We start from the raw sequence: 25146 nt of genomic DNA, 5'->3' as shown, positions 1-25146 counted from the left end.
TATTGTTATTTGGTTCAAATGGTTCCGTGTATAAAATCTTTCAAGCTTAGTTGACACTTTGGTATCTTCATTGCGTCACAGCGAAAGATTTGTTTTTATTTTAGTTTGTATCTTTAAAAGACCCTATCGGATTTAGGCAGGGCTGTCGGATTTAGGACCACTCACAGTACCCTGCCCAGTTGGCGACCGAAATTTTTTGATTCAAATTTTTCACTTTATTTTTTACTTTTTTGAAAATCCTTTTCGACCAGTGTACGGTTAGACAATTTTTAACATGCTCTTCGTGTTTGTTTTAATTTTTTATTTGAGGCGATCTTCTTAGAATAAAAAACTTTCGAAGCGAGCGGTACTAGTGCCCAGTTCCCGACCGAGTACCAGTCTGCGACCGATCGCGAGAAAGAAAAATTCAGTGCTCTACTTGCAGGTAAGGTCGTATTAATTGATCAGGATGATAAAAAAACTCATAAGCTTTCCCGTATTACATTTATTTACACCCGTTCTTTTGTTTTAAAATAGCTCACTTACATTTCCCTTCTGCATGTTTTTTCAGAGTTTTTCTTCAAGTCGCCATTTTTTTCTAAAGTTTGTTTTTGTTTTGTTTTGAAAGTGGCGGTCTATGGAGAGTCTTCATTTGATAAAAACGCGGGAATTTTTTATGTCTGTTTTTTTCTCTTCGCGCCTGGGATGTTTTAATCGCAATGTAGAGTCTTCTTTTTCATTTTTTGAGTTTGGTCGGTCGCAGACTGGACGTCAAATTTCGAAGCTGATTGCATCAACTTTTTTATCAATATTTCAAACGAAGGAAACTGTATCGAGCTGATTTTTACAGAAATGCTTTCTAACATATTCATCGTTTTGGACAAGTATTTTTTGGAGTGGGAGTTGAAGCGTTTTTTCTTACGAAGCTTTTTTGTCCACAGGTAGCCATTTTTTATTTTTTTCGAAAAATCCGGGTTTTTCATATGCTTCCGTGCAAAGTTGGATCTTTCGGATTCTACTCGTTCTTTTCTAGAACTTTTTTTACACAGTACGGGAAATAGGTCAAGGCAGATTACTACCAAAAGAAATTCTCCAGAGGTTTGTTTTTGTATGACTTTTCTGGGTTCAAAGACGTTCGGTCGCCAACTGGACCGGTCGCCAACTGGGCAGGGGACTCTACCTCAGCCATTCTGGGTTTGCTTGTTTTTTATTTGACGCTCATGAAAATCTTCAATTTTAGGTCCAACTTTGACAAGCAATTCTTCTTTGTGTAGTTGAGCTATAAAATTAATTATATATAATATACAGGTGTGATATTCTACACTTTTGTCTAAAAATTCATTCCAACTAAGGCCATTTTTAGAAAAATTAGATCTGCGGGACACAAAAAAATTCACATTTCGTCTTTGATTTCAAACAGCTGTGGAGAAAAATATTTTCAGACAGTGAAACTTTCCATATTTATCAGAAAATACCTGAGAAATCCAATGGTGCTACTGTAGGCTCTGAAATTAATTCTTTCATTAAAGTTATTATTTTTTACTTTTCATACTTTGGTAAGCATTTTCAGCCTGAAAATGAGGACTAGAATTATAGAGACTGGTACCACTGAAAAATTTGACCCTTTTTTAGCCTAAAACAGTTATTTACTCCAGGGGAATAAGGCGGGTTCGTGGAAGTCAAAATCCTTGCAACGTTACAAATCATTTTCAGAAGCTCGTTTTGGGCTCAAATCAAATGAAGCGTATAACTAATTAGAATAAGATTCAGTCTAGGCAGATGTTTTTTCATTTTGAAATTTTGCGTAATTCGCAAAAATCTTCGATTTTGCGCTGTTTTGATGACGTTATAAAAATTGAAATTCCAATAACTTTTGATAGAATCATCAAAATAATTTCAAACTTTCACCAAAGATGCATTTCAATGCAAATTTTCAAAAGATTTCAAAAGATTTTCAAAATCTTGATGACGTCAGCATTTTTTAAGGATTTTAGTTTTTTGGCTGAAAAGTGATGACGTCATTTTATTAAAATTTTTTTCTAATCCTAAAAAAATTAATAATATGCATCTTTTGTCAAAATTTGAAATTATTTTGATAATTCTATCAAAAGTTATTGGGATTTCAATTTTTATGACGTCATCAAAATAGCGCAAAATTGAGGATTTTTGCGAATTACGCAAAATTTCAAAATGAAAAAACATTTGCCTAGACTGAATCCTATTCTACTTAGTCATACGCTTCGTTTGAGCCCAAAATGAGCTTCTGAAAATGATTTGTAACGTTGCAAGCATTTTGACCCCGCCTTAATCCCCTGGAGTATATGCCATGGGGAATTTTTCCTCCGCAGCGCTTTGATTACAAATATAGGTAGGTTCAGCAATCTTAGCTTCCGCTTTATAATTTTTTTATTGCTTTTTGCAATGCAATGTCTTTTTTTTCAAAAAAATGTCTTTTCATTTCTTCCTTGTAGTGTTAGCATGCCATTACAAAAAGAATTTGATAAAAGTCTGCAGTCAAAATGAAGACATCTGGATTTCTTTTATTGTATCTTGAAATTGGAAAACCATCAAAAAGTGTATATTTCGGTGCCATTTTATATGCCATTTCTGGGCTAAATTGTCAACCTCAAATGTCTAAAAAGGTGCTTTTTTAGCGGAACCAAAATCTCAATATCTCCATAACCGCTTATCATTAGGAGGTGTATGACCCCTCATTTTTTTTCTTTTTTGAAGCTCTACAAGATGAACTAGGTTTGATTGCCACCAGAATAGTTTCAATTTGACCCTGGAATGGCTCGGCTCGAACCAACAAATGCAAGCAACCTTGGTTTCCAAACCCAACGCCTAAACGGTTGCGCCAACGAGACACGGCAGAAACCGAAACAAACAAATACTTCTATAGTATAATTTAAAGACTCTATATATAATAGCAGCTCCCAACCCTACCGGTGCCCCTAAAAGGGCTGCTACACAGCCCTATGTTTAGTCACAGGGTACGAGCGCCCCTAAGAGAGCCTTCGGCTCTATATTGTGACCCTAGAGTCCAACCCTGACCCTAACTGATAATAACAGAACCCCCGTCTAAATGGAACCACCATACCCCCGTCTAAACGTTTCCGGAGATTGAAAAAATGTTCACCTTGGTAGTCATTTACATTCTACCCGACACACACAATAATAATAGACAGCTCTCCAGGCTTTTAGGCCTTACTCTTGGTCTAAAGGCACTGCTATAGGAGGCCACTAGTGACCCCCACTGGGAATTTGCTTATTAATAGGTTTAAACATAATAGAAAGCTTTAACAAAAGATGATGCTTATCTTAAGGCGCTGTGGTATAGTGGTCATATTGACCTTGGTTGCTGTCATTCAGGGCCTACTTTCACTTTATTGATATTACGCAAATGGCAGTGTGTGCTAAATCATTTTGGTTTCGCTTTCAATTTCAAGAAAAGGTCTTAGCAACAGGACGCGCGTACATAGCCACGGGGCTTGGTAGAAAAATCATAGAATAGAATTCAAAAAAAATACTGATCATCGTATAGAGCACTAAAAAATACCCCCTTTCTATGTTTAGATTGTTCTACCTTGGATTATAACTGAATGTATCTTCAAATAACCTTTGTCCGCTATCAGCCCGTGCGGTAATCTTTGCTCGCTTCAATTCTTAGATAATGAATAAGAGAGGTGCGCTTAGCTAAGCCGTGCTTGCAGGCAATAAATTTATGTTTACTTCTCTTGTATGTTTTAGTGGTATTTATTCAATGAAAAAGATGTTGACAAAATATGCCCGGCATGACATCATTAAATATATGTCAATGTCGAATCAACGCCCGTTAAAGAAAATAATTTGTAAATAGTTCTTTTTATTGTGAAATTTAGAAATACCAACAATAAAAGAATCAAATTTAATATTTGTTTTCTATCTAGATTATATTAGCGTCAGAATACGGTAAATGTTCATGAAAAATATTTGGTGATGGCGGTATGCCCAATTGCGCCCATGGGAAAGTTCCAATTTTTAATTATCGGGAAATTGGGGAAACCAGTTCACCACGTGGATAAAAAACGTACGGATGAAACCCGACAGAAGGTTTTCAACCAGATTTATTCAGATACCTATAAGAGGTTCATTACTTGTGGATTTTAAAACCTACATAAGCTAAAACGAAAGTTGTTGGGAAGGAAAGAGTAAACGCAAGACAGAAGGCTTGATTGTGTTGATCAGGTATGTTTTTATTCTATCCGAACTAATGTTATAAAAGACCAAGGAGGCCCTGACTCGTTGCTGTACAGGCGACTGAGGTCGATTCCCACTTGCAGCGGTTCACTTGGCAAGTGAATGAACCTTTGCCCTGGTTAACCCATGCCATATGAGGGAAATTGGGTAGTCAGCTCAAGGGGCTGACGGGCGCTGATTGAAAGCGTCTATAGTTGCAAAAATGGGCCTCAAAGCTTCCCGTGACTCAACCAAATATAAATAGAAAAATCAGTAGAGATTTCAAATAAAATGGAATGTTTAAAACACAGCTAATTGGCTACGACACACCCTGGACACCGCAGTACATTCAACATTGATGTACAGTGGGTGTACGCTGGGATGTACGGTGGATTTCAAGTTAACCTATTTTCACTACCGTACAAAGTTTGCTGATCCCACTGGACATAGTATGGTGGTGCTTTCCCAGGAAGCTTAAAATCCCATAGACAGTATAGACTGAAACTCGTATATCAAGATTACAGGATTTCGAGTACGGGCCAATTTTACTTTCGTTTTGAGTGGTTTCATTTTCGATTTCAAGCCAACATTTAAGCGACGAGGTGCTCGCCCATAGTTACGTGGGGTTTGTGCAAAAAAGTAAACATAGAAAATTTTCCAAATTCTCAATTTCGATTAATACAATTAAAAATGAAACTTTTCTATGTTTCACTTTTTTGCACCTATTCTTCAAAATGAAAATGTTTTTAAGATTTTAAGTTCTTCTTTTATTCAATGATTTTTTATGGCACTTTGTTGACAATCTAACTCTCACATCAAATTCCCGCTTTCTTCAGTAAATTGAAGATGAGAAACAACCTAAGCCACGGATGACTGATTGAAACAAATATATAAAGGGTAGGATTTTACAGCTGCCCGTTGTGCAAGGCACTGAGCGGCCATGGGTGCCAAAATAAAGGGCTATTTGAAATGCGGCAACCTCATTGGTGGAAATTTGATAAACAGCTGCGAAGGAGCGCAGAAGAGACCACTTTCGTTTTTGTTGCAGATTTTGATATAAACTTCTCTCAGGGAATACTTCTCAATGTACATGTACACGTGTGCTGTGTCAACTTGTCAACTTGTCAGCATTGTATTCTTGTAAAGGGAAAGATAAAAGAGGTAAGACTAGCCTAGTTTCTAATCCTGATATAGGAGTTTATGCTTAGACTGATAGACAGTGGGAATTTGATGTCGGGTGGGAAATATGTACGGTGTTTTCAAACCCAACCCAAAATTCCCACCAAGCATTTTATAGATCCAGCCTCACTGTACACCACCACGCAATACAGCAGTGTTCAGGGTCGTGATTGGCTTAGGTTTCTGAGTAAACACCAAATTTTTTGTACCTTTGCTTTATAAACAAACCCTTCCCAATCTCAAAGTAGCAGAAAGATTTCAGAAAGATGACAAGAATCTTAGTGTGAAATGGAAATTTTATACAAAATGGCAATAGTTTTTTCCATCTGGATCTGTTTAGGGGCCACTCACATATCGATTTTTCCCACGCTTCATTCCAACGCTATAGGGTGTTAGATCGAGTGACGCTAAGAAATCTACTAGCGATATCGATTTTTGAGGCCCAACAACAGATGTTCAAATTCCCAGAAAACTATAATAACTTTCATACTTATTATTTTTCTCGTAGCAGCCTCTTCATTTGTCAAGATTCAACAAAACACCCTCACATCAAATTTTCCTCTTTTTCATGGCATCAGGAATAAACAAGTATAGTAAAATGCCGGAGATGCTCATTATGTTAAAAAAGTTTGGGGCTTTATTTTCCCGCGTCATAACTTATGTGGGTCCGGGAACCAATCTGTGTAAAAGTCATTATACCGAAACCACTACTCGGAAAACAAGCGAAATATACCAAGCAGAAGGGGAAAGCATTTTCTCTCTGGCAGTAGAACATCAATACCCAAAGTGAGAAAGGAAAAAAAAGGTTTTCATCGATTTTCGGTATATTTTATATTATCGTCCACCTCTAGGCAAAACGCACTGTCGAATATTTTTAGATATCCGATAGCAAAATATCTCTTCTTTAGCAGCGAGCATAAAGAAAATAGTCTATTGATCAAATAATTATTTAAATGTCACATATATAAAAACATAAACAGAAAGGTCTTTTCAACAAAAGAGAACGTTTTGTAATTAAAGAGTTAAAGAGAAAAAAACAATGAAATTGACATCCTTATAAGATAGTAAGACGTTCGAAAATGTCATAAAAAGAGAGAAAGACCGAATGAAATAGAACATTTAAATGCTTTTCTTCTAATTTGTGAACGATAAACCATATATTCAACGTGAAAAATCGGATATCGAAATTATTCAGTCTCGCTTTAATGATATTCGACTCAGCTTCGCTTCGTCGAATATCATCAAGCTCGACTGAATAATTTTCGATATCCGATTTTTCTTGTCGAATATCTGCTTTATGACGCTACGAGTAGGGGGTGGGTGGGTTTTTTAATAAGCGTCAGAATGACGCTAAGCTTGGGAAAAATCTATATGTGAGTGGCCCCTTATAAGATATTTAAAAAACATGAAAAATATGAAGTAATTATAAAGACTATAAAAGCTGTTAAGAAATTTCTAAGTGTACAATTTAAAAAATATAATAAAATATGTCATCACAAGCAATTTGAAGTACAAATGAAATGGAACGTTCTTAAGCGTTCTCGAATGTTTCAGAACGCTCAGGAAGATTCCAGAACGTTCCAGAATCTTTTTAGAACGCTCAGGAAGATTCCAGAACGTTCCAGAATCTTTTGCGTCCAAAAGTTAATATTTAAGATTACTCAATAAAAATGTTCAGGGAAAGATTTGGAACTTACAGGACAGTTCTTGAACATTTTAAGACACTTTTAAACTAGTAAATAACAGGGACTTACTTACTTAGGTTCCAAATAAACAGCCCCTCGCCCCGCTTGTTAATTTTTTGTAAATTGTTTACATTCTTTGATTTTAGTACAATTATATAGAAACAAATTTAGTTTGAGAGAAAATGGCATCAAACGAAAAAGATTGGAAAAGCAAACCATCGGAAGAGGGTATCGTGATTGTTTTCCTTTTTGAAATAAAGAATTTTGTTTCTTTTTTGCTCTCGTCACTGGACCCAAAGCTCATGAAATTCACTGTCTCCCGCAATTAAAGAATAGAATTTCATCTTCACCAGAACTTCTTTATTGCCGCTGACATATTCATGAATTTTATTTCAACTTCGCACAATTTCGACGGTTTTATTAGAATGGTATTTGAATCTCAATGTTGCACATCTTAATGAGGGCAAATATTTTTTGGGGAAATCTCTCTAAGTTGCAAATTTCCAGGGGCTTTTCGTAAAGATACTGTAATGTAGGAAAATCAAAAGCCTCGAATCTTTCTTTATTATTTTTCAGTGCTCAAATTGAAGAAACTTTTATTGCGAGAAGAAGAAAGGAAGAGAACAAATCTTCTTCAAAGTATCTCCGAGGTAAAAGATTGTGTATTTTTTATGTTTTATTTTTAAGCCATATCGAACGTCATCTTTATCCATGATATTCATGACGTAAAGTTTTCTCTGGAAATACCCAGGTTTTAGCCAGTAGTGGCAAATTTAAACTAGACTTTGCCACGACTGGCAAAAATTTTTCTGGGTTTTTCCGTAGAAAACATTACGTCATAAATATCATGAGTTTCAATTTCAAGATTTTGTGTAATTACTGAGCGCTTCTTTGGAAGAATTCATTTTGAAATTTTTATTAAAGTAAAGTAAAACCTTTTTAGTAATAAGGATAGTGATGATGATCTCACTTTTGTGAAACTTCATTGGGTCATTAAAATTCATCAGGTCACGTCTCAGTGTAGTGGCTTATGAAACAACTGTTTTAAGGAAGTAGTATTTCCTAAATATCAAAACGTAACTAAAATTAGCTCGCTAATTTGTTTATTTTCAAAACTGAAACCAGTAGCAAACAAGAATTTCAAGCATTTGATGAGAGCTGAAAGTTCAAGAATTTTATATTGACTTTGATAACACAACTGATTAAGTTTAATAAGCTTTATTACGACTGAGGAATTCTAATAAACACTTTATAGACTGTTACACTCTATAAGCTCTCTCTTTAAACATTCTTAGTATTGTTAGCTTTATGAAAGATTTGTTAGATTCTTAACACCTACGAAGAAGTGCTGACTTTATTGTCGCTTGCCTATAACGATACACTGCAACGCTCCTCCACATGAGATGTGAAATTGTGAAATTCCAATGATTCACGATACTTTGTCCTTCTTTTTATTATACGTGATTTTAAAATCTTTATAAGTGTAAAGAATCTTGCGTTCCGAGTTTTTGAGAATTTTTATATATTTTTTTTCTTGTGTGTAGAGAAGTCAAGAATTGTCGAACATCAACGTCCCGACAACTTCCACTTTGGAACCTTTGTTGAGTAACCAAAGCTCTGTGGAGTATCAGCTGCAACAACAAGTTCAATTCTATCAGGTGAGATACTCTTCCTCGATTTCATTGTTTTGGAAATTTAATTTAGTTTTTGTTTCTTGCTTCTTGCTGAAAAATATTTTATCGGTAGAATTCGTCGGTAGAAAGTGACTAAAAAATTGCTGGGTGACGAACATTGTGTTAAATTTCTTACAAGTGCTGACAAGTGACAAATTTTTTAATGATGTTTCTTTTACAGACGAACTCTATTCTATAAGATGCATATTTGGTATATATTTTAGACATCAAATCACTTATTATTAATTATTCACCTTATGATCATTGATTGTGGACTTGTTCATAACTCTGATTTAGATGGCTCTGACTTGTCTAATCTTAACTTATATTACACGCAAGTTCAACAGACAAACTACAATAATGATGGAGGCGGAAGTAGAAAGCGTTCTTATTAGATATAGTTAATGATCTCTGGCTAATGTAATCATCCATTCCCTTTCATTGTTACTATCTTCATTTGTGTCAATCAAACTTATAGATTTCGGAAATGCTCAAAAGGGCTTTGTGGGACATACTCGCATGAAAATGGTTACTTTTAAACTCTCATTTTTACTTTTATTTAACTTTTAAGGACGCGTTATCGAATTTACAAACTCGCTCCAATCTCATCGCAGAAGAAAATGCGAAACTTTACGAAAGAATGAGGGAAAGTATTTTGAAAGAGCCACAATTTTCATCTAGTGATGAAGCAACTGAAAGCACACAGGAGGAGAAAAGTAGTACACTCAGTGATGGAGAGGAGGTCGCTCCGTATAAACAAAACACGAAAACAACAAAGAAAGAACGTTTGATGAAAACCAAACAAGAACTTCGGCTTGAGGTTTGTCATAACAATGCATACGATTTTAGTTAGGCCATTATCTGTATGAAAATTACAAAATTTAAATGTGTGCATATGTTAAAGCTCTAACATAGGTAATCAAGAGTCAGACAGCTAGCTTATACGGATTCGATAATGTTGTTTACGATAAAACATGTTTCTTTAGTGAAAGTATCACTCTCAGTTCTAAAGGTCTTTATTAAGACCTTTTGGGTGTATCAGGTAACGGTCCGTTATCGCAGAACGTTTTGGGTCTTGTTCTAAATCAGACCTTAAGGTCTTGAAATTAATAAGACCTTTATCGCGCCCAATAGAGGCTATTCTAGATCCCGAAAGAGACTTCAAGGGTTCTAATTCTATCATACCTAAAAGGTCTTATTTTAAACGAGACCTTTCGAAAAAAGTCCGTTATCGCAGAACGTTTGGGGTCTTGTTCTAAATCAGACCTTTATCGCGCCCAATAGAGACTATTCTAGATCCCGAAGGAGACTTCAAGGGTTCTGATTCTATCATACCTAAAAGATCTTATTTTAAACGAGACCTTTCGAAAAAAGTCCGTTATCGCAGAACGTTTGGGGTCTTGTTCAAAATTAGACCATATTAGTGCCTAAAAGAAACTATGTTTAGTACTCGTTTTTGAAGGTCTGTAATTTTCAAAGGCCTAAATTGCCGAAACAAAACCTAACAATAATTAAGAGAAGAAGAGAATAAAAATACATTCAAGAATTTCAATCTAAAAGATATTATACCACATACCCATTATGATTTCTAGATATTTTTCTAACAAATATCCATTATATTATGTATATAATATATAATAGTTCTTTGATATCGAAACGTACAAGAGATGTATTGTACGTGTCCAGTTTGTTCATGACAATGATGATGATTCACGACAAAGTCTAGATGTTAATGTAAGTACGACTGTAAACCAGATTGTCAAACAAACGTCCAAGAGTTGAAAATTGAATAGACGGTTGTTGGTGACGGTGACACGAAACTTTAACGAACTGGATAGTTGCGTACTAACATGAAAGCTGGATAGTTGCGTGCTAAAAAATTCAAGAGAAGTGTGATAAAGATCACAACACTGGTTTTTAGGCTATTACTTCATCGAAATGTCATTTAGAAAATTTGAAAAATTCTTCACTTTTGATCCAACTCTTCAAAGTTTTCCAGAAAAAAAATACAAATTGGGCAAAGATATATTCAATTCTTACCACAGCGGAGAGTCGATTTTGTTCTGGCCATACTTTAAACAAACGTTTAGAAAATGTGATGGTGGGATTTACAGCGACAGCAACATGGGCTCACATGATGTTGGGTTAGATTCTCGTTTAATGTCGAAGCTGAAAAAAATAATATAATAAAAGATTTAAAACGAATATTGCACAAAAAATAAAATAAAAATTCGTAAAAGCCTACCTTAAAGGAAGAAATTTTGGCGGGAATTTAATTTGGCGGATGGCCAAAAAAGTTAACCTTAAGATGGCGTCAAAACAGCAAAAAAATAGCATAAACACCTTAAAAGAGATCATATTTTCATAATGTTTAATTTGGCGGGAATTTAATTTGGCGGATGGCGGAAAAAGAAATTTTGGCGGGAACTTAATTTGGCGGATTTCAGCCAAATCCGCCAAATCCGCCAAATTTTCTTTCCGCCAAAATTTCTTCCTTTAAGGTAGCTAGTAGGATAATAATACAAGCACAAAATTCGATCGAGCCTTGCTGAAACTTTCCATGGGTGTATTTACAACAATAAAGCTACATGTTTGTGGAAGAAAAAAGGATTCCTCCGATCAAAAGATATAGTTCCAGTTGACAAAAAAAGGATTTTGAGAAATTTTATTACGTGAAGATTGTGTTACTTACCTTTTTTTCTTTTCGCTTTTCAGACTATCTTCAGACCGTCTTCAGGTCTTAACCCTTTCGGCTCCAAAATTGTTTTGATTGTATTTTTGCACTTTGTTCCAATTTTGAACTTTTCGAATTTCGAATGACGCTCGAAACATTCGAAAATTCGAAAGAAGTCGTTACACTGCTCTAGATTTTTTAAAGCGCGCGAAATCGAGACCTTTAGAGGTCTTCATAAAAGCCCTTTTTATCGTGTCTATTGGATGTTCACTATCGTGTCTATTGAAAAGGCTTGTAAATGGCAGACCTAAAAAGGTCTTGTTTCAAACCAGTGAGCCTTTAGAAGTCTTGAAGGAGACCTTTTTGGCGACCTTTTACACTATTACAGCGCGCGAAATTGAGACCTTTAGAGGTCTCCATAAAAGCCTTTTTATCTTGTCTATCGGATGTTCACTATCGTGTCTATTGAAAAGGCTTGTATCAGGCAGACCTAAGAAGGTCTTGTTTCGAAAATACAAAGGAGACTTTTTTGGTGTATAGAACAAGACCTTGCTTGAAGGGAAACCTTGCAAGGTCTCAATCGGCCACACAAGAGTTTCAATTCAGACCTTTAATGATATACTAACATCTAAGTAAAAATTAGACCGGCTAAGGTCTAAAAACTAAACCTAAAAGGTTTGAATTCAGACTGATAAGATCTTTCTTCAAATTAGCATCTAAAAGGTCTCATATAAAACCCTAAAAACTGATAGTGAATAGTTACAATAGATGCCATCTTCATTGACATTTCAATTTACAAAAAAGAGTAAAGAAAAACGTCTTAAGTAGCTCGGTGTGCAATGATACAACATGCTAAACGGGAGCCGGCGTTTCCGGTGACCAGGCTCTCCGCATCTCCACCCATACCGAGGTCGTCTCCGACCGCATGGACGACAATACCTCTACCGAAAACACTGAAGCGATTCGGTCTTAAACTCACTTGGCGATCAAAAATATTGACCCAAGCTACTTCTTTCGAATTGGAAATAATGTTGCCCAAATCTCCAGCATGTCGTACTGGGCTTCTTGGTCCACCTGAAAACATAGAATGAAATTTTGAGATTATTATTACTGATGCACAAAAAACTATAAATGCAAATTTTTTATGTAGAAGACTCAGCACCCTTAATTACTTCTCAATAAATGATAATTAGGAAAAATTAGAGTTCTTCCTATTATTGGTATTCTTGTCGCATTCCAAGCTGTAGACGGGTCGACGTTGAAGTTTAGTAACGAAGTTATGCGTAATTTTAAGATACGCAAAATTATTTGAATAAATTTTTGAAAGACACTATGTGATAACAAAAAGTTAATATCAAAAAGTTGCTGACGAATAAATGCGTCAAGTTTCTTTTGATGTCGAGATTTAGTTTTCTTGCAAATGTTGTCTTGTAGCCGGTTTACGAATAAGTCAGTAGCATAACATTTAGAGTGTTATGTTTTTATTCTTACCATGGTTTCTGTCGAATGGATTCCAATGTCCTCCATAGCTTGTACACCCATCCGATTCATCGCCATATTCGTGAACATGGAATCCGTGAATTCCTTTCGGTAGACCAGTTATCTTCCCTCTGATGCGTACACCGTACCCTAGTTGCGTCAGAATGAGCGTTCCTTTCACTTTGCTTGATTGGCCAAGTATGCAAATAGCTTGTAGTGGTTTTCCTGTGACCAAATAGAATAAAAGTTCGATTTTTAGAAACATGTTTTGGAATCCACTTTCTCAATTTGGTTTGATTCATTTTCGCACCATACGTTTGTCAGGAAGTTTTAGAGGTACCAACAAAAGAAGCCATTGCAGTCTTTTAAAAATTAACGTCAAACAACGCTACATCATCACAAGTATTCAAAGGAAAGTAGACATAGCGCCGTCGATGCATATGCACCGCTATCGAGAGCTGTCATTAGGGTACTACAGTTGACGCTCTCTAATTCGATCTTCAAGGGGAATTGGATTTTCATCGAATAAGGGAGGTTATCTAATAATAGAGCGTCTTTATGAGAAATTCTTGATGACTGGGACTTCAAATTTTATCGAATAAGGGAGCGTATCGAGTAGTGGAACGTCGAATTAGAGAGCGTCAACTGTACTTTCAAAAAAAAAATCGGGTTTGTATAAGCCTCAGTAGATACACTTATCAAGAGAGAAGAAGAGAAGCTAGACAAGTCATAATTAAATTGAATCTAGAAGGAATCGAGTCGGCCCAATAATAGAATTCATTACCCGGTCACTTACCTGCATGGCTTAGTACACACGTTGTTAAAAATACTACAATCGTCTTTGAATTCATCTTAGTTTCCTCTCTCAAGTGTTTCAATTCGGCTTAAGTCTTCTTTTCGAGTATGCTTTTGCAAGAGAATTTTCACCCTTCTTATATCTGCCTATAAAAAATTGAGTGAGGTGTGCAAAACTAAAAAAAATGCGCTGTACTTCCTCGAAGGTGGAAACAATTAATGTCCTATTTGATACTTTAATCGAGAAGTCAGGTCGTGTGGGAATCGAAAAAAAAATTGATTAAAAAATAATCATTTCTTTTCCTGTCGCGAAAATTTCTTGATTACCTCATCGTGAGTATGTATGTTGCAGTTATCGCAACTTCCTCCGTTTTCTATTGATGAGATCTTCCCTTAGATACCTAGGCGAACTTAAAGTGATGTAATGTCTAGATCTTTCCATCGTCTTGTAAACCTTGCCCTTTGAAATTGAATTAGCATTGTTTCTCACTAATGTATCACAAGTATATCAGTTTTAAGGACGTATAGCTTCTCTTTCATCCCCTAAGGAAGACCTTTTTCATCCCCTAAGGAAGACCTTTTTCATCCCCTAAGGAAGACCTTTTTCATCCCCTAAGGAAGACCTTTTTCATCCCCTAAGGAAGACCTTTTTCATCCCCTAAGGAAGACCTTTTTCATCCCCTAAGGAAGACCTTTTTCATCCCCTAAGGAAGACCTTTTTCATCCCCTAAGGAAGACCTTTTTCATCCCCTAAGGAAGACCTTTTTCATCCCCTAAGGAAGACCTTTTTCATCCCCTAAGGAAGACCTTTTCATCCCCTAAGGAAGACCTTTTTCATCCCCTAAGGAAGACCTTTTTCATCCCCTAAGGAAGACCTTTTTCATCCCCTAAGGAAGACCTTTTTCATCCCCTAAGGAAGACCTTTTTCATCCCCTAAGGAAGACCTTTTTCATCCCCTAAGGAAGACCTTTTTCATCCCCTAAGGAAGACCTTTTTTCATCCCCTAAGGAAGACCTTTTTCATCCCCTAAGGAAGACCTTTTTCATCTCCTAAGGAAGACCTTTTTCATCCCCTAAGGAAGACCTTTTTCATCCCCTAAGGAAGATCTTTTTCATCCCCTAAGGAAGACCTTTTTCATCCCATAAGGAAGACTTTTTTCATCCCCTAAGGAAGACCTTTTTCATCCCCTAAGGAAGACCTTTTTCATCCCCTAAGGAGGAAGATAGGTCTTTGAATTGGTTTCTCACCTCTTTATCCATACAGGAATCTAGTTTAGCAGACAAGGGAAGGTATTAAATTATTTTAAAAACTTGAAGAAGAAGTTGATAAAGCGATATTTCTATTCTAGTATTCAGACTCAGAGGAGGTTCTTTAGTTGATTCGAAACTGTAAGAGAAATAGAGCTTGGATATTGTATACAGTATCCAGAAATTGTATTTAATGGCCTTTGATTGACTGCAAGTGATATTAGCGGCCTTAGTTGTTTTAATGAGACAGGGTAATTATCATCAGTGAAATTATTTATTACCTCAATTACATGCCCTCATAATAAAACCCTTGTTTTCACTGCTGACTGATGGTGAATTAGCAATTTGTTCTTAGAATTATCAAAAATATACGTCACTTTCTCAAAGAAGCCCCGATTCCTTCAATGATCCAATATAGTTTTCTTTGAAAATATTCGTCCGTAATAAAAATCAATAAAAACTGAATAAACCCACCTCATCGGACCTATTTTGATACTCAATGTACTAGAATTTTAGCATCAACAGTTAATATGAGATGAATGCAGTCCACTGATCAATGCCGAGTCGAAAAATCATGCAAATTGTATCAATTCTAAAACTCCTCTGTTACAGCGACCGGCATAGCAGGCTCAGTTGTTATTGTTTTGACTTAAAGGTTTTGTTTTTGAATTAAGTTTTATTTCATCAGCATTAAATGAAAATTAATCCGTCTTTTATTTCAGAAATCGAAGAAACACCAGCATGATGAAATTGAAGAGCTCAGTCTTCTCGGAGATGAAATGGTATGTAATTTGTGTGTCTTTCACAGGGCCAATATTGTTCGTGCTTTAATGAGCTTAAACGAGCTTAAATGGCATCCGAAAAATAATTCCTATCACACTTTGAAAACATTTAGTGTAGGCGAAAATATCTTCTAAAATAACTCTTCCCGTCATTTAAAGAAATTAAAGAATATCCCGTGTCTTAGTTATTTCTTCATTTTTACTTTCCTTCCCCAAGACTCATCTTCATCTCATTTTCGACGGCTCGATCTAGTGTATGGTTTCTTTGTTGCCACAGGCTTTAATGTTCCAACAATCGTAAAAATATGGGAGAACATCCCTACAGAAAGGAAGAGTTTCTGTTGTAAGCCCCAAAAACGAGTTTATATATTTGCACTTTTGATGACGGCGGAATTTTCGGGCTCTAAACATTTTTTACAGCGTAGAAAAAAAGCCGCGACGTCTAGTATAGGCTAGAGTGACTGAAGTGGTTTTAAATAACCTTCATTTTCGACCCGCCGAATAAAAAAGGACAGTAAAAGTGGTGGTTTACCATCGTCCTCATTCAGTCAGGATCTAGACAAATAAGAAGTTAACCATCTCGCTAATGTCGCCTGTGCTGGCTGGTAAATTCAATACTATAAATTTTGGCCTAACCTCTGCTTCATTATATTCCCTCTGATCGTTTAGGAAAAGCTAAAAGAACTACAGGATGCCAAAACACAGCACCTGGAAAGTCTGCTCAATACTGCAAGAAGACAGGTGGACGAAAAAGAAAAAATCATCTCCAACCTGAAATCTGAAATGAAGTAAGTACTATCTTTTAGTTTAACCGCTTTTCAAATCAAAAGCTTACTGGGGATAAAATTGTTGGAAGATTTAGAGGAAGTTTTTGACCAACATATCTTTTGAACGAATTTCTTACCTTTCTGTAGTATCTAAATTGCTTGTTTATTTCGTATAATGACTTTTTGTCTGGCTAACTAGGCTCAATTGTTTATTATTATTAAGTACTTTCGATTTTTTAGTTATTACAAGATGCCAGTAAAAGAGGTGAGAAGAAGAAAAGCATTACACCCCCTATTCCCTTTCCCTCATTCTCTCCTCCTTCGTCGCAGCTCCTTGTTTTCAGGAAATTTTTGATAAATTCGCTAAATGCGGAATTCGCCAGAATAGTTTCACTGAACATTATCGCTACTCTTGTTAGTTACTTTGCTTTAAATACAGAAATTATACCAAACACCAAATCTTCATTGTTTGTTATGTATGTATTTTTAGGACCCGAATTCGGTGGTGAATCTACCGATGACGAAATCGTTGCCCAACTCCATCCCTGGTACCAAGTTGGTTCAACGATTGACCAGGTATTCATTTTTGTTGTTTGAATACCTTATTGGTATCAGGAGATATTCGTGTACCAGAACCGATAAACTGCATTGAAATACAACGGCTTGGTTTACTAGTCTAGATATCTATACGAAAACTTCAAAATTCATTGCCGTGTGGGGTAGTTCGGGTGTATACGAAATGCGGAATGACTTGTGCAGAGTAAGCAGAGCACATGTGCTGAACATTACAAACGATGAAGCTGAAATCCCTGGTGTTTTGAATGTGAGAAACGCTTTGAAACAAATAATCAAATTTTTAATGTTTTTCAGAGAATGCCAAGACCTTGCAGAAAGTCTTGAAAAACAACAAAAACAGGTGGAAGCAGGCAACCAACGCGAGGTCGTTGCTTACGAACAAGTCAAGAAGAGTTGTGATCTTGTCGAACAAGTTCAACTGGAGAAGCAAGAGGTCTGATATTTATTCTGTTTGCTCATAAAACCGATTTATTTGGTAGCCTGGGAATTGAAACTCTTCGTCTTCTAATGATATTTGGAACCTACGCATTATCAGATGCAGTCATTCACCAAAGCTTATGGTGGAACCTCCATAAGTCGAACCTCTTTAACTCGAACAAGTAAGCTGGCCATATCAGTTAAAAGTGCCTTATAAACCATAACTCGAACAAGTTCGTGCTCCCCGTGTGTCTTCGAGTTATGGAGATTTTACTCCCATTTCCTGATATTTTTTATACTTCTTTTTTCCTACAGCTTCTGGGACAAGTGCTTCAACTGAAAAAGGACTTAGCAGAATACAAAGAGAAGTATGCTGACATGCAAAAGAAACATGAAGAACACCAAGCGACGTTCAACAAACGTACAAAAGATCAGCTACAATCAAGCAACAAAGAACTGAGTCAAAAGGTATACACACAACTTGTCTGTTTTCCTTAAGCCCTCATAATTCATCACCAGCTAACCTTTATTGTAAAAAGTTAGAATCGATATCATAGCTCGGTAATCTTTTAGACATTCTTTCAATTGTTTTCACGAGGTCCACGGCTAGCCTGATTGGTTAAATACTAACTAAACGGAACTTTTAGAAGGACCAAGGATTTTTAAGATCAGGGAATCCATTGTTTGTGGCTGCTATACCTTAGATCAGTCAACTGTCGTTCTCCTCCCATTATAGATTATGTGTACTTAAGAAAGAAGCACGAAACACTGTTTATACCGTTGTACTCCGTTTTTTTTTCTCTAAGGTTGAAGAGCAAGCACTGAAATTAGCTGGTTTACAAAATGAGCTCGAGAAGGTCACACGGTCGAAGGTATACATTGCCATCGAATATAATAGCTCGTAACGATTTGGAATAGATAGGCTCTGTCTTTGAACGATAGCTTTGTGACGTCCTAGAAGAAATAAAGGACTTTCTTTGGAACTTATAATCGGTGTTACGAAACAGACAGACGCATTCAGGGCTGAAATTTGACCCTGACACCCTTATGTATAGTACACAAATTTTTTTGAAAACACCCACCCACCCCATGATACATGCCGCCGTTTTGTACATGGACCCCCCTGACGCATTATGTAATTTAAAAGGACTTACTTATCTGTTTTTCTTGCTAAAGTTATAATAAATTATTTTAAGCTTTTCATTTTACTTGTCACTCTGAAGATTCATGGTCCAAGTAATATTAAGGAGTAAAATCTTGTTTTAGAAGGGCTCAACTTTCCATCGCCGATTAAATGAAGAAGGGTGATTCGAGTCCTTTGTAGTCGTCTTAGTACAGTAGCCTCTCGCTTATATTCGAACTTCTATTACAGTTGACGCTCTCTAATTCGACATTCTACTGTTCGATAGGCTCCCTTATTCGATGAAATTTAAAGTCCTCGTCAACAAGAAACTCTCATAAACGACGCTCGCTTATTCGATAAGCTCCCTTATTCGATGAAAATCCAATTCCCCTTGACAATCGAATTAGAGAACGTCAACTGTATTTGAATCTTACTATAATTCATACTTATTTCGGCTCCTCCGTTAAGGAGGATCCCTCTTAAAACATTTTCTATAATTTGAATCTCTGTAATTCGAACGAATAAGATTCCCCGTTGGAGTTGGAATTAGCTTGAACGCACAATCTTGACATTTTCTCTTTGGTCATACATAGGTTGAATTGAAACGAGAATTGGATCAACATCAGCTGAAAATTTTGTGTCAAGAAACGGAAACAAATGCGGTAAGTGAGAAATATCACGTGACAAATGTAATGAAGCCCGTTTTTTTTTTGAAATTACAAAGAGTCTGTTGCTTTCTTATCGTTCCTTCTTTTGAATGCGATTTTACCAATCGAAAGCTTAAAAAAAAGTCCTCGATTGTTGTCGGGTGTATCTACCTAAAATATCGCCTCGGTAATTTTCATCAGATTTAAATATACGACTCCTACTCTTGTCTCCCGAATAGACGTCCCCCCCCCCCCCGCTAATTGTTAAGAGCAAAAAAAATCCATCCCCCCGCTAATTAAAATTGATCTCAGTTAAAAAAAATTATGTCTTGAAATTCTCCCCCCCTCTCTTATTCCATCCACCCCGCTTATTAAAATTTAGAAAATTTTCCTACCCCCTGCTTATTCGGACCCCCCCCCCCTCCCGTCTATTCGGGAGACAAGAGTAGTCAGTTAAAGGCACATCCCCAGATATGACCTCAGTCAAGAATTACCCACTCGATATTTTGAAAACATGTTTAACGGTTCGTTGTAGCTGATGGACGAGACGAGGAGAGACACACTGGAGGTGATGAAGAGTAAGAGTCTGTTGGAGCAAGAGATGAATCAAGTTCGTCTCGATTGCCGCAACAAAGAAAAGAAGAAACAACAAGTCAGTAAAAGCTCAAGTGAACATGCCTCATTTTAGTTTTCTTATTGTATGACTCCAAGACACATACTACTACAACAACATAAATAGATCCTCCTACTAAGTCCGAACTCCTATCTAATTAGCGGATTCTGATTCATCAAGGCTGACGAAGTTACCGGAAAAGGTAAAGCGAAGCTTACATCGCAAGATTAGTCATAGGTTTTATTGTTGATTAATCTTTCTTCAGGAAATCGAACATTTGAAGATTGAATTAAATGAAACGAAACGTAGACTACAATCAACTGAAGAGTCGGTCAATGAACTCCAAAATGATATCCTCCAACAAACCAACAATAGTAATACCATTGAACAAAAAGTAAGCGTTTATGTCTTTAAATCATTAGAATATAGTTGATGCTCTCTAATTCGATTTTCAAGGGGAATGAGATTTTTCATCGAATAAGGGTATCGAATAGTAGAGCGTTGTTTATAAGAGTTTCTTTTTGACGGTGACTTTCAATATTTCTCATATTGTACTCGTAACTGTCTAGAACGTGGAATTAGAGATCGTCAGCGGTATTTGAGTAGTTTTCTTTCACTCCTCTCAATTTAAACTATGTTTATATTCTCCATAACTCAAGCTTGTTTTCTACATCTTCTCCTTCGGTGAACAAATCTCGCTTTAACCAGTCTCTATAAATCGAACTTTCTGTGACACAAACAGAATTACATTCCCCTGTTTGTTCGAGTTATGTAGAGTAGATTTTTTGTTGTTAAGTTGTTATATTATTTTTGATAGCAAGTTTCACAAATAGTATTCTCTTCTTATCCCATCCCAGTTTCACCGTGAACAGATTCAGCGTCAACTGGACCAGAGTTCTTACGAAGAGCAGAAAAGGAGAATGGTTTTGGAGAGCGGCAAACGAGAACAAGAACTTCTACAACTCATCCAACTAAATGAGGAAAGAGCAGGTACTATTTGGACGTACTTTGAATTCTTGTTTTACGGAGTAGCTTACGTCATGGGTTTCCTATTCACATCAATAAGTACCTGAATGGCTGTCTTGTATGAGAGACGAGGCGTCGAGACTATTTATTTATTGTGGATCTGTGTACTATTTCAGGGATGTACTTCGAATTTTAATGCCGATATTGTTCAATATTCTTCTCATATTTGTCAGCCCAAAGTCAAGACGAACTATCGCAAATCATGGAAAACCAAGCAGAAATCGTTCAAAGGTTCAAAGAGGAATGTTTAACACTGAAAGACAAACTGATTTCTGAAAAACAATTAAGAGGGTAAGACCATATTGATTTCGAAGCGCTGATATGGAAAAAAAGAAGTAAATATTGGCCGGGTAGCTCATTTGGTAGAGCTCTCGCCTAACAATCCAAGGGTCAGCAACTCAGTGAATGAGTAACTTAGATTGCGTAAACTGATCTAAGCGGTAAGTTACTGGGAGCCGAGAGTAGGTGTGGCGCTCCAGATCACCCAGGTTGAGCGCAAGTAGAAAAAAAACAGACTCCCTTACTCCCGGCTCCGCCGACAGCCACCAGACGAATATACTTATTTAAATACTTTGTCAAAGGCTTTATATTTCCTTCGTGATGCAAATACAACCTCCAGTGATATTAGTGGGAGAAGCGACATATTACTAAACAATATTTGCTGTTATCGAAGATGATAGTGAAAATTCAATGATCTCACTTTCAGGCAAAAGGTCAGCGAACTGCAATCCAAATCTAAACGATTTCTGGGAACGATTCAAGAATTGAAGATGATCAATTCGCAAAAAGACAAACAAATAACAGAGCGGAATGAACAATTATGCATTTTCCAAGAAGAATGTGCAGACTATAAAGACCAGGTAAAATTCCTTCACCTTTCAAGTCTGCACTTTCTCAAAAAGATCACAATCTAAACATCAAAAACATTAAATACGAAATTTTTTATACGGAGTGGGTGGAACCAAGCTGAGTGATTTTATTTTTTGTAATTTTTTGTGGACCTATTTACAATTATATACTTATTTATGCTACTTATTTACAATTTCATCTATCCAAGGTTTTTGAAAATATTTTTGTTTACACCTGGTTGATGGTGTCTGTTTCTGAGGTTGTATTGAAACAATTCAGCCGGCAGATTTTCTTTCTCATCCATGATTTGAGGGTTTTGAAGATCCCTTTTCTTTCGGCAGAAGTTGTGATTGCTTCTTTGTACTCCTCGAAAATTGTTTCATCTTCATTTTCATCTTCATTTTCATCTTCATACAAAGGACATGCAGCGAACAAACGAAGAGCGCTTTCAGACAAACTAATGAACAAAGAACGTTCTTTTGTGTCCATGCCATCTGTTGAAGGTTCTTCTTGTCGTTGATTTTCAACACAGGATCCACTAGTGGTCGGCTGTTGTTGAACTTTTGCAACCAGTGAATTTGCAGAGATGCAAGCTTCCTGTTTTGGATCAAGAAAACTCGTAGGTTTGACTTGATAATTCTCAATTTGACCAGATTGACCAATACGAACAGGGCCATCCATTGTAGCGACCACCAAACCTGGAAACATTGGACGTCCATTGATCTTTTTCGAACAATCAACAACATTGCCGACCGCATATTCACTGTTTTTTGTTTTGATGAAGGATTTTTGTGATTTGATTTCAACTGGCATTTTCAACATTTTTGGTGGACTGTCAAATTTCTTTGAAATAGGTTTGGCAGAATCAGATTCGGTATCTTCTTGAGAAGATGGTTGTTGAATGGATTTGCCAACAGTGTCAACGACATTCGAGTTCTTTGGATGAGATACTGGTTGTTTTGGGATCAACCATTTAAGAGAGGCTTGGACGCCTTGTGGAGATGGTTCATCGCTGCAAGTTGATTGGGTACTGGACTCCAATGACTCTTCGGTTGTTTCATCGCTATCATAAGAAGACAGATTGTCTTTATTACATGGACAATGATAAAATGGACAACTTTCATCTTCAGAGACATTTGCACCAACTACGATTTCTCCAATAGATCGATCTGAGGAATCTTCCGAATCTGAAATGAAAGAATTCAAAGAACGTTAAAAATTTTGAGTTTTGCGGTAACAGTATCATGCTGAACCTAGCCTTCTAGTTTAGAGAAGTGAAACCTCAAGATACCATGATGAAAGTTTAAAAAGTCGACCTTGATAGTCTCGTTTTTTTTTCAAACTACAAAACTTAAACTTACCAAGAGATTCACATTCAGAGCTGGTGTCGATTGGAAAATCGTACGGCATATGAAGACTGATGGATCTCCTTTGTTGACTTGTTGATAAAATATTCAAAGCATCTCCAAACTCTGATGATGGTTTTCTTGGTTCGCAAAGAGATTTCAATTCACGTGTGACATCAGGTGTCTGGATGTCTTCTTCGAACAAGAAACGCAAATCGAAAGTGCGATAAACTTTCTCATCCCAAATTTCGAAAAGCTTTTCGAGATAAAATCGTTCATCTTGCACTTTGCGCGGTCGTTTTCCTTGTTCTCTGAATAACCTTCGAAGGTTATAAATCGGTTGATCGATTTGACGATCAACTTTGAACAAATTTCTAACATTGTATACTTCATTGATAATACTTTTCTCGCAGAAAAGATGCTTAATAAAAGAATAATCGGCTTCCATTAAAGACGACATCTTGAATCAAACGGCATTCACTAGGAACTGGAACAGTTTTATTTTTAAAGTTTGTTTATTTTGCAAGTTTAGTATTTGACGTCACTATCATTTTTATTTGACGCTAGTTTTTAGTTATCTTTGACGTGACGTCAGTTTTAAACTGTCCGAGCATCACCGATCCTTGTGTTATGTATGATTTTTAGGGCGATTTCTTTTCCTTTCAATTTTCCTGAAGCATTTTTATTCCCAACCTTTTCCATTTATTTATTTGGTTCAGCTATCAGTAAGCTATTCAGCCTATACTTCCAATTGCAAGACTGAAAAATTTCTCTTGATTACTCAGGTGAGGGTTTGTTCACCTGTCAAGTTAATAGTTTTGAATGGCAATGAAACATCGGTCGCCTAAACATAAATCAAGGTTAATGATGACTGTAGCACGAAGCTGATTGATATCTTTCGATATTCTTTTTATATTTTCAGGTCATTGCACTGATGAACAAACAAAACATTATCCTGCGTGATCGCAATCTGCTGACCAAAGAAATAGAGATGTTAAAAAGTCAATTGAAATCTTTCAAATTCGAAACTCCTTGAAGAAACTTGCAAACAGGATGTGACAAATTGATTGGTATTGAGTGATAGTGAGATTGATGCGACATGATTTGGAGTTGCCATAGGATGATTATAGATTTTTTCATTTTTCTATAAAGGTGTAGGATGATGTAATAAGCTAAATTTTGATCCTGCAAAACTAATTCTAATACCCAGAGTTAGGATTTTCGAGTCTTCTGATTTATAATTGAAATGAACGAGAGCTGAGTGCTGGTCGCTTAGCTTGCCCCCGGTTGGGAAAAATTTGTTGCTCGTTCAATGGAACGCCAAGTTTAGTTTCAATTAAAATGAATCAACAATTGGATCAAACTTTTCTTGTAGAAAGGTGGAAATCAGTCTTCATCAACAGACCTGTATTGCTTTTTCATCCTTTAGGACTAGCTTCTTAATATTTACTTGAACTTTTGTACTCATATGTAAAAAATATTATTTAAGATTTCTTAATTTCAAAAGAAGAAGAAAAGTATATTTTACATTCAGCCTCGCTTTTATCTAGATAGAATACACGGGTTTCGAATTAAATTTTTGCTTAGCTTTAGCTTTGATCCCATGTAAATTTGCACGAAAAATATCAAGTAAACAGAACGAAAATTGGCCGTGTATCAAGCAATTTTAGCTCATTTTTTCATTTTGACAGACTTTATTATGGGTCATTATGAAAACAAAAAACATTAAAATAAAAAGTCAATCGTTTAATCATATTTCTTTTATTGAATTTAAAATAGAAAAACATCTTTTGAATGAACACCTGGCTTTCAAAAGAGAAGAAAGGAAATCTATCAACCTTTTATAAGGCATTTCCCCTTATCGCTCCTTTTATTTACTTGATTTTTTCTCTCGCGCCAGATTTAATAATTCGAAACCCGTGTATTCAATCGATCTGTTGGAAAAGGACAGTTAATATGAAGCGTATTAAAACATTGTTGAAATTGACAAATTCTTTACTTTCTTGTACAGTTTAAAAAGAATTGAAGTAACCTGGGGTGTACTGGAGTTTGAGATCGGTTATGTGTGGAT

At 36.2% G+C, this 25146-nt stretch overlaps 2 protein-coding genes across 2 annotated transcripts; one reads left to right on the top strand and one right to left on the bottom strand.

The window, feature by feature from the left end:
• Positions 1–4102: 4102 nt before the first annotated feature.
• LOC136814959 (serologically defined colon cancer antigen 8 homolog) lies at positions 4103–24602 on the top strand. The gene is made up of 19 exons (XM_067071384.1): positions 4103–4206; positions 7208–7289; positions 7638–7711; positions 8606–8719; positions 9306–9554; positions 15652–15711; positions 16381–16499; positions 16719–16743; positions 16969–17054; positions 17349–17487; positions 17787–17939; positions 18278–18343; positions 19188–19256; positions 19777–19893; positions 20120–20248; positions 20712–20844; positions 21054–21171; positions 21587–21740; positions 23998–24602. The coding sequence occupies exons 2-19, from the start codon at positions 7244–7246 to the stop codon at positions 24109–24111; spliced, it is 1965 nt and encodes a 654-aa protein (XP_066927485.1). The 5' UTR covers positions 4103–4206; positions 7208–7243; the 3' UTR covers positions 24112–24602.
• On the bottom strand, positions 12091–13846 carry LOC136814956 (superoxide dismutase [Cu-Zn]-like). The gene is made up of 3 exons (XM_067071381.1): positions 13684–13846; positions 12900–13112; positions 12091–12482 (listed from the first exon to the last, which is right to left on the bottom strand). The coding sequence occupies exons 1-3, from the start codon at positions 13736–13738 to the stop codon at positions 12229–12231; spliced, it is 522 nt and encodes a 173-aa protein (XP_066927482.1). The 5' UTR covers positions 13739–13846; the 3' UTR covers positions 12091–12228.
• Positions 24603–25146: the final 544 nt, after the last annotated feature.

Source organism: Clytia hemisphaerica, unplaced genomic scaffold (assembly GCF_902728285.1).
Source record: "Clytia hemisphaerica strain Z4C2 unplaced genomic scaffold, Clytia hemisphaerica genome assembly, whole genome shotgun sequence".
Taxonomy (NCBI): domain Eukaryota; kingdom Metazoa; phylum Cnidaria; class Hydrozoa; order Leptothecata; family Clytiidae; genus Clytia; species Clytia hemisphaerica.
The sequence above is the reverse complement of the archived record's forward strand: the minus strand, read 5'-3'. Positions and strand labels throughout refer to the sequence as shown.

What these genes read in the sequence shown, in the direction of transcription:
- LOC136814959 (XM_067071384.1), top strand. Translation starts at nt 7,244, where the DNA reads ATGGCATCAAACGAAAAAGATTGGAAAAGCAAACCATCGGAAGAGG. An exon ending in AACAAGAACTTCGGCTTGAG is followed by an intron (nt 9,555 to 15,651) that starts GTTTGTCATAAC and finishes CTTTTATTTCAG; the next exon opens with AAATCGAAGAAACACCAGCA. An exon ending in ACAAAGAACTGAGTCAAAAG is followed by an intron (nt 17,940 to 18,277) that starts GTATACACACAA and finishes TTTTTCTCTAAG; the next exon opens with GTTGAAGAGCAAGCACTGAA.
- LOC136814956 (XM_067071381.1), bottom strand. Translation starts at nt 13,738, where the DNA reads ATGAATTCAAAGACGATTGTAGTATTTTTAACAACGTGTGTACTAAGC. An exon ending in GTGTGTACTAAGCCATGCAG is followed by an intron (nt 13,113 to 13,683) that starts GTAAGTGACCGG and finishes ATTTGGTCACAG; the next exon opens with GAAAACCACTACAAGCTATT. An exon ending in TCCATTCGACAGAAACCATG is followed by an intron (nt 12,483 to 12,899) that starts GTAAGAATAAAA and finishes CTATGTTTTCAG; the next exon opens with GTGGACCAAGAAGCCCAGTA.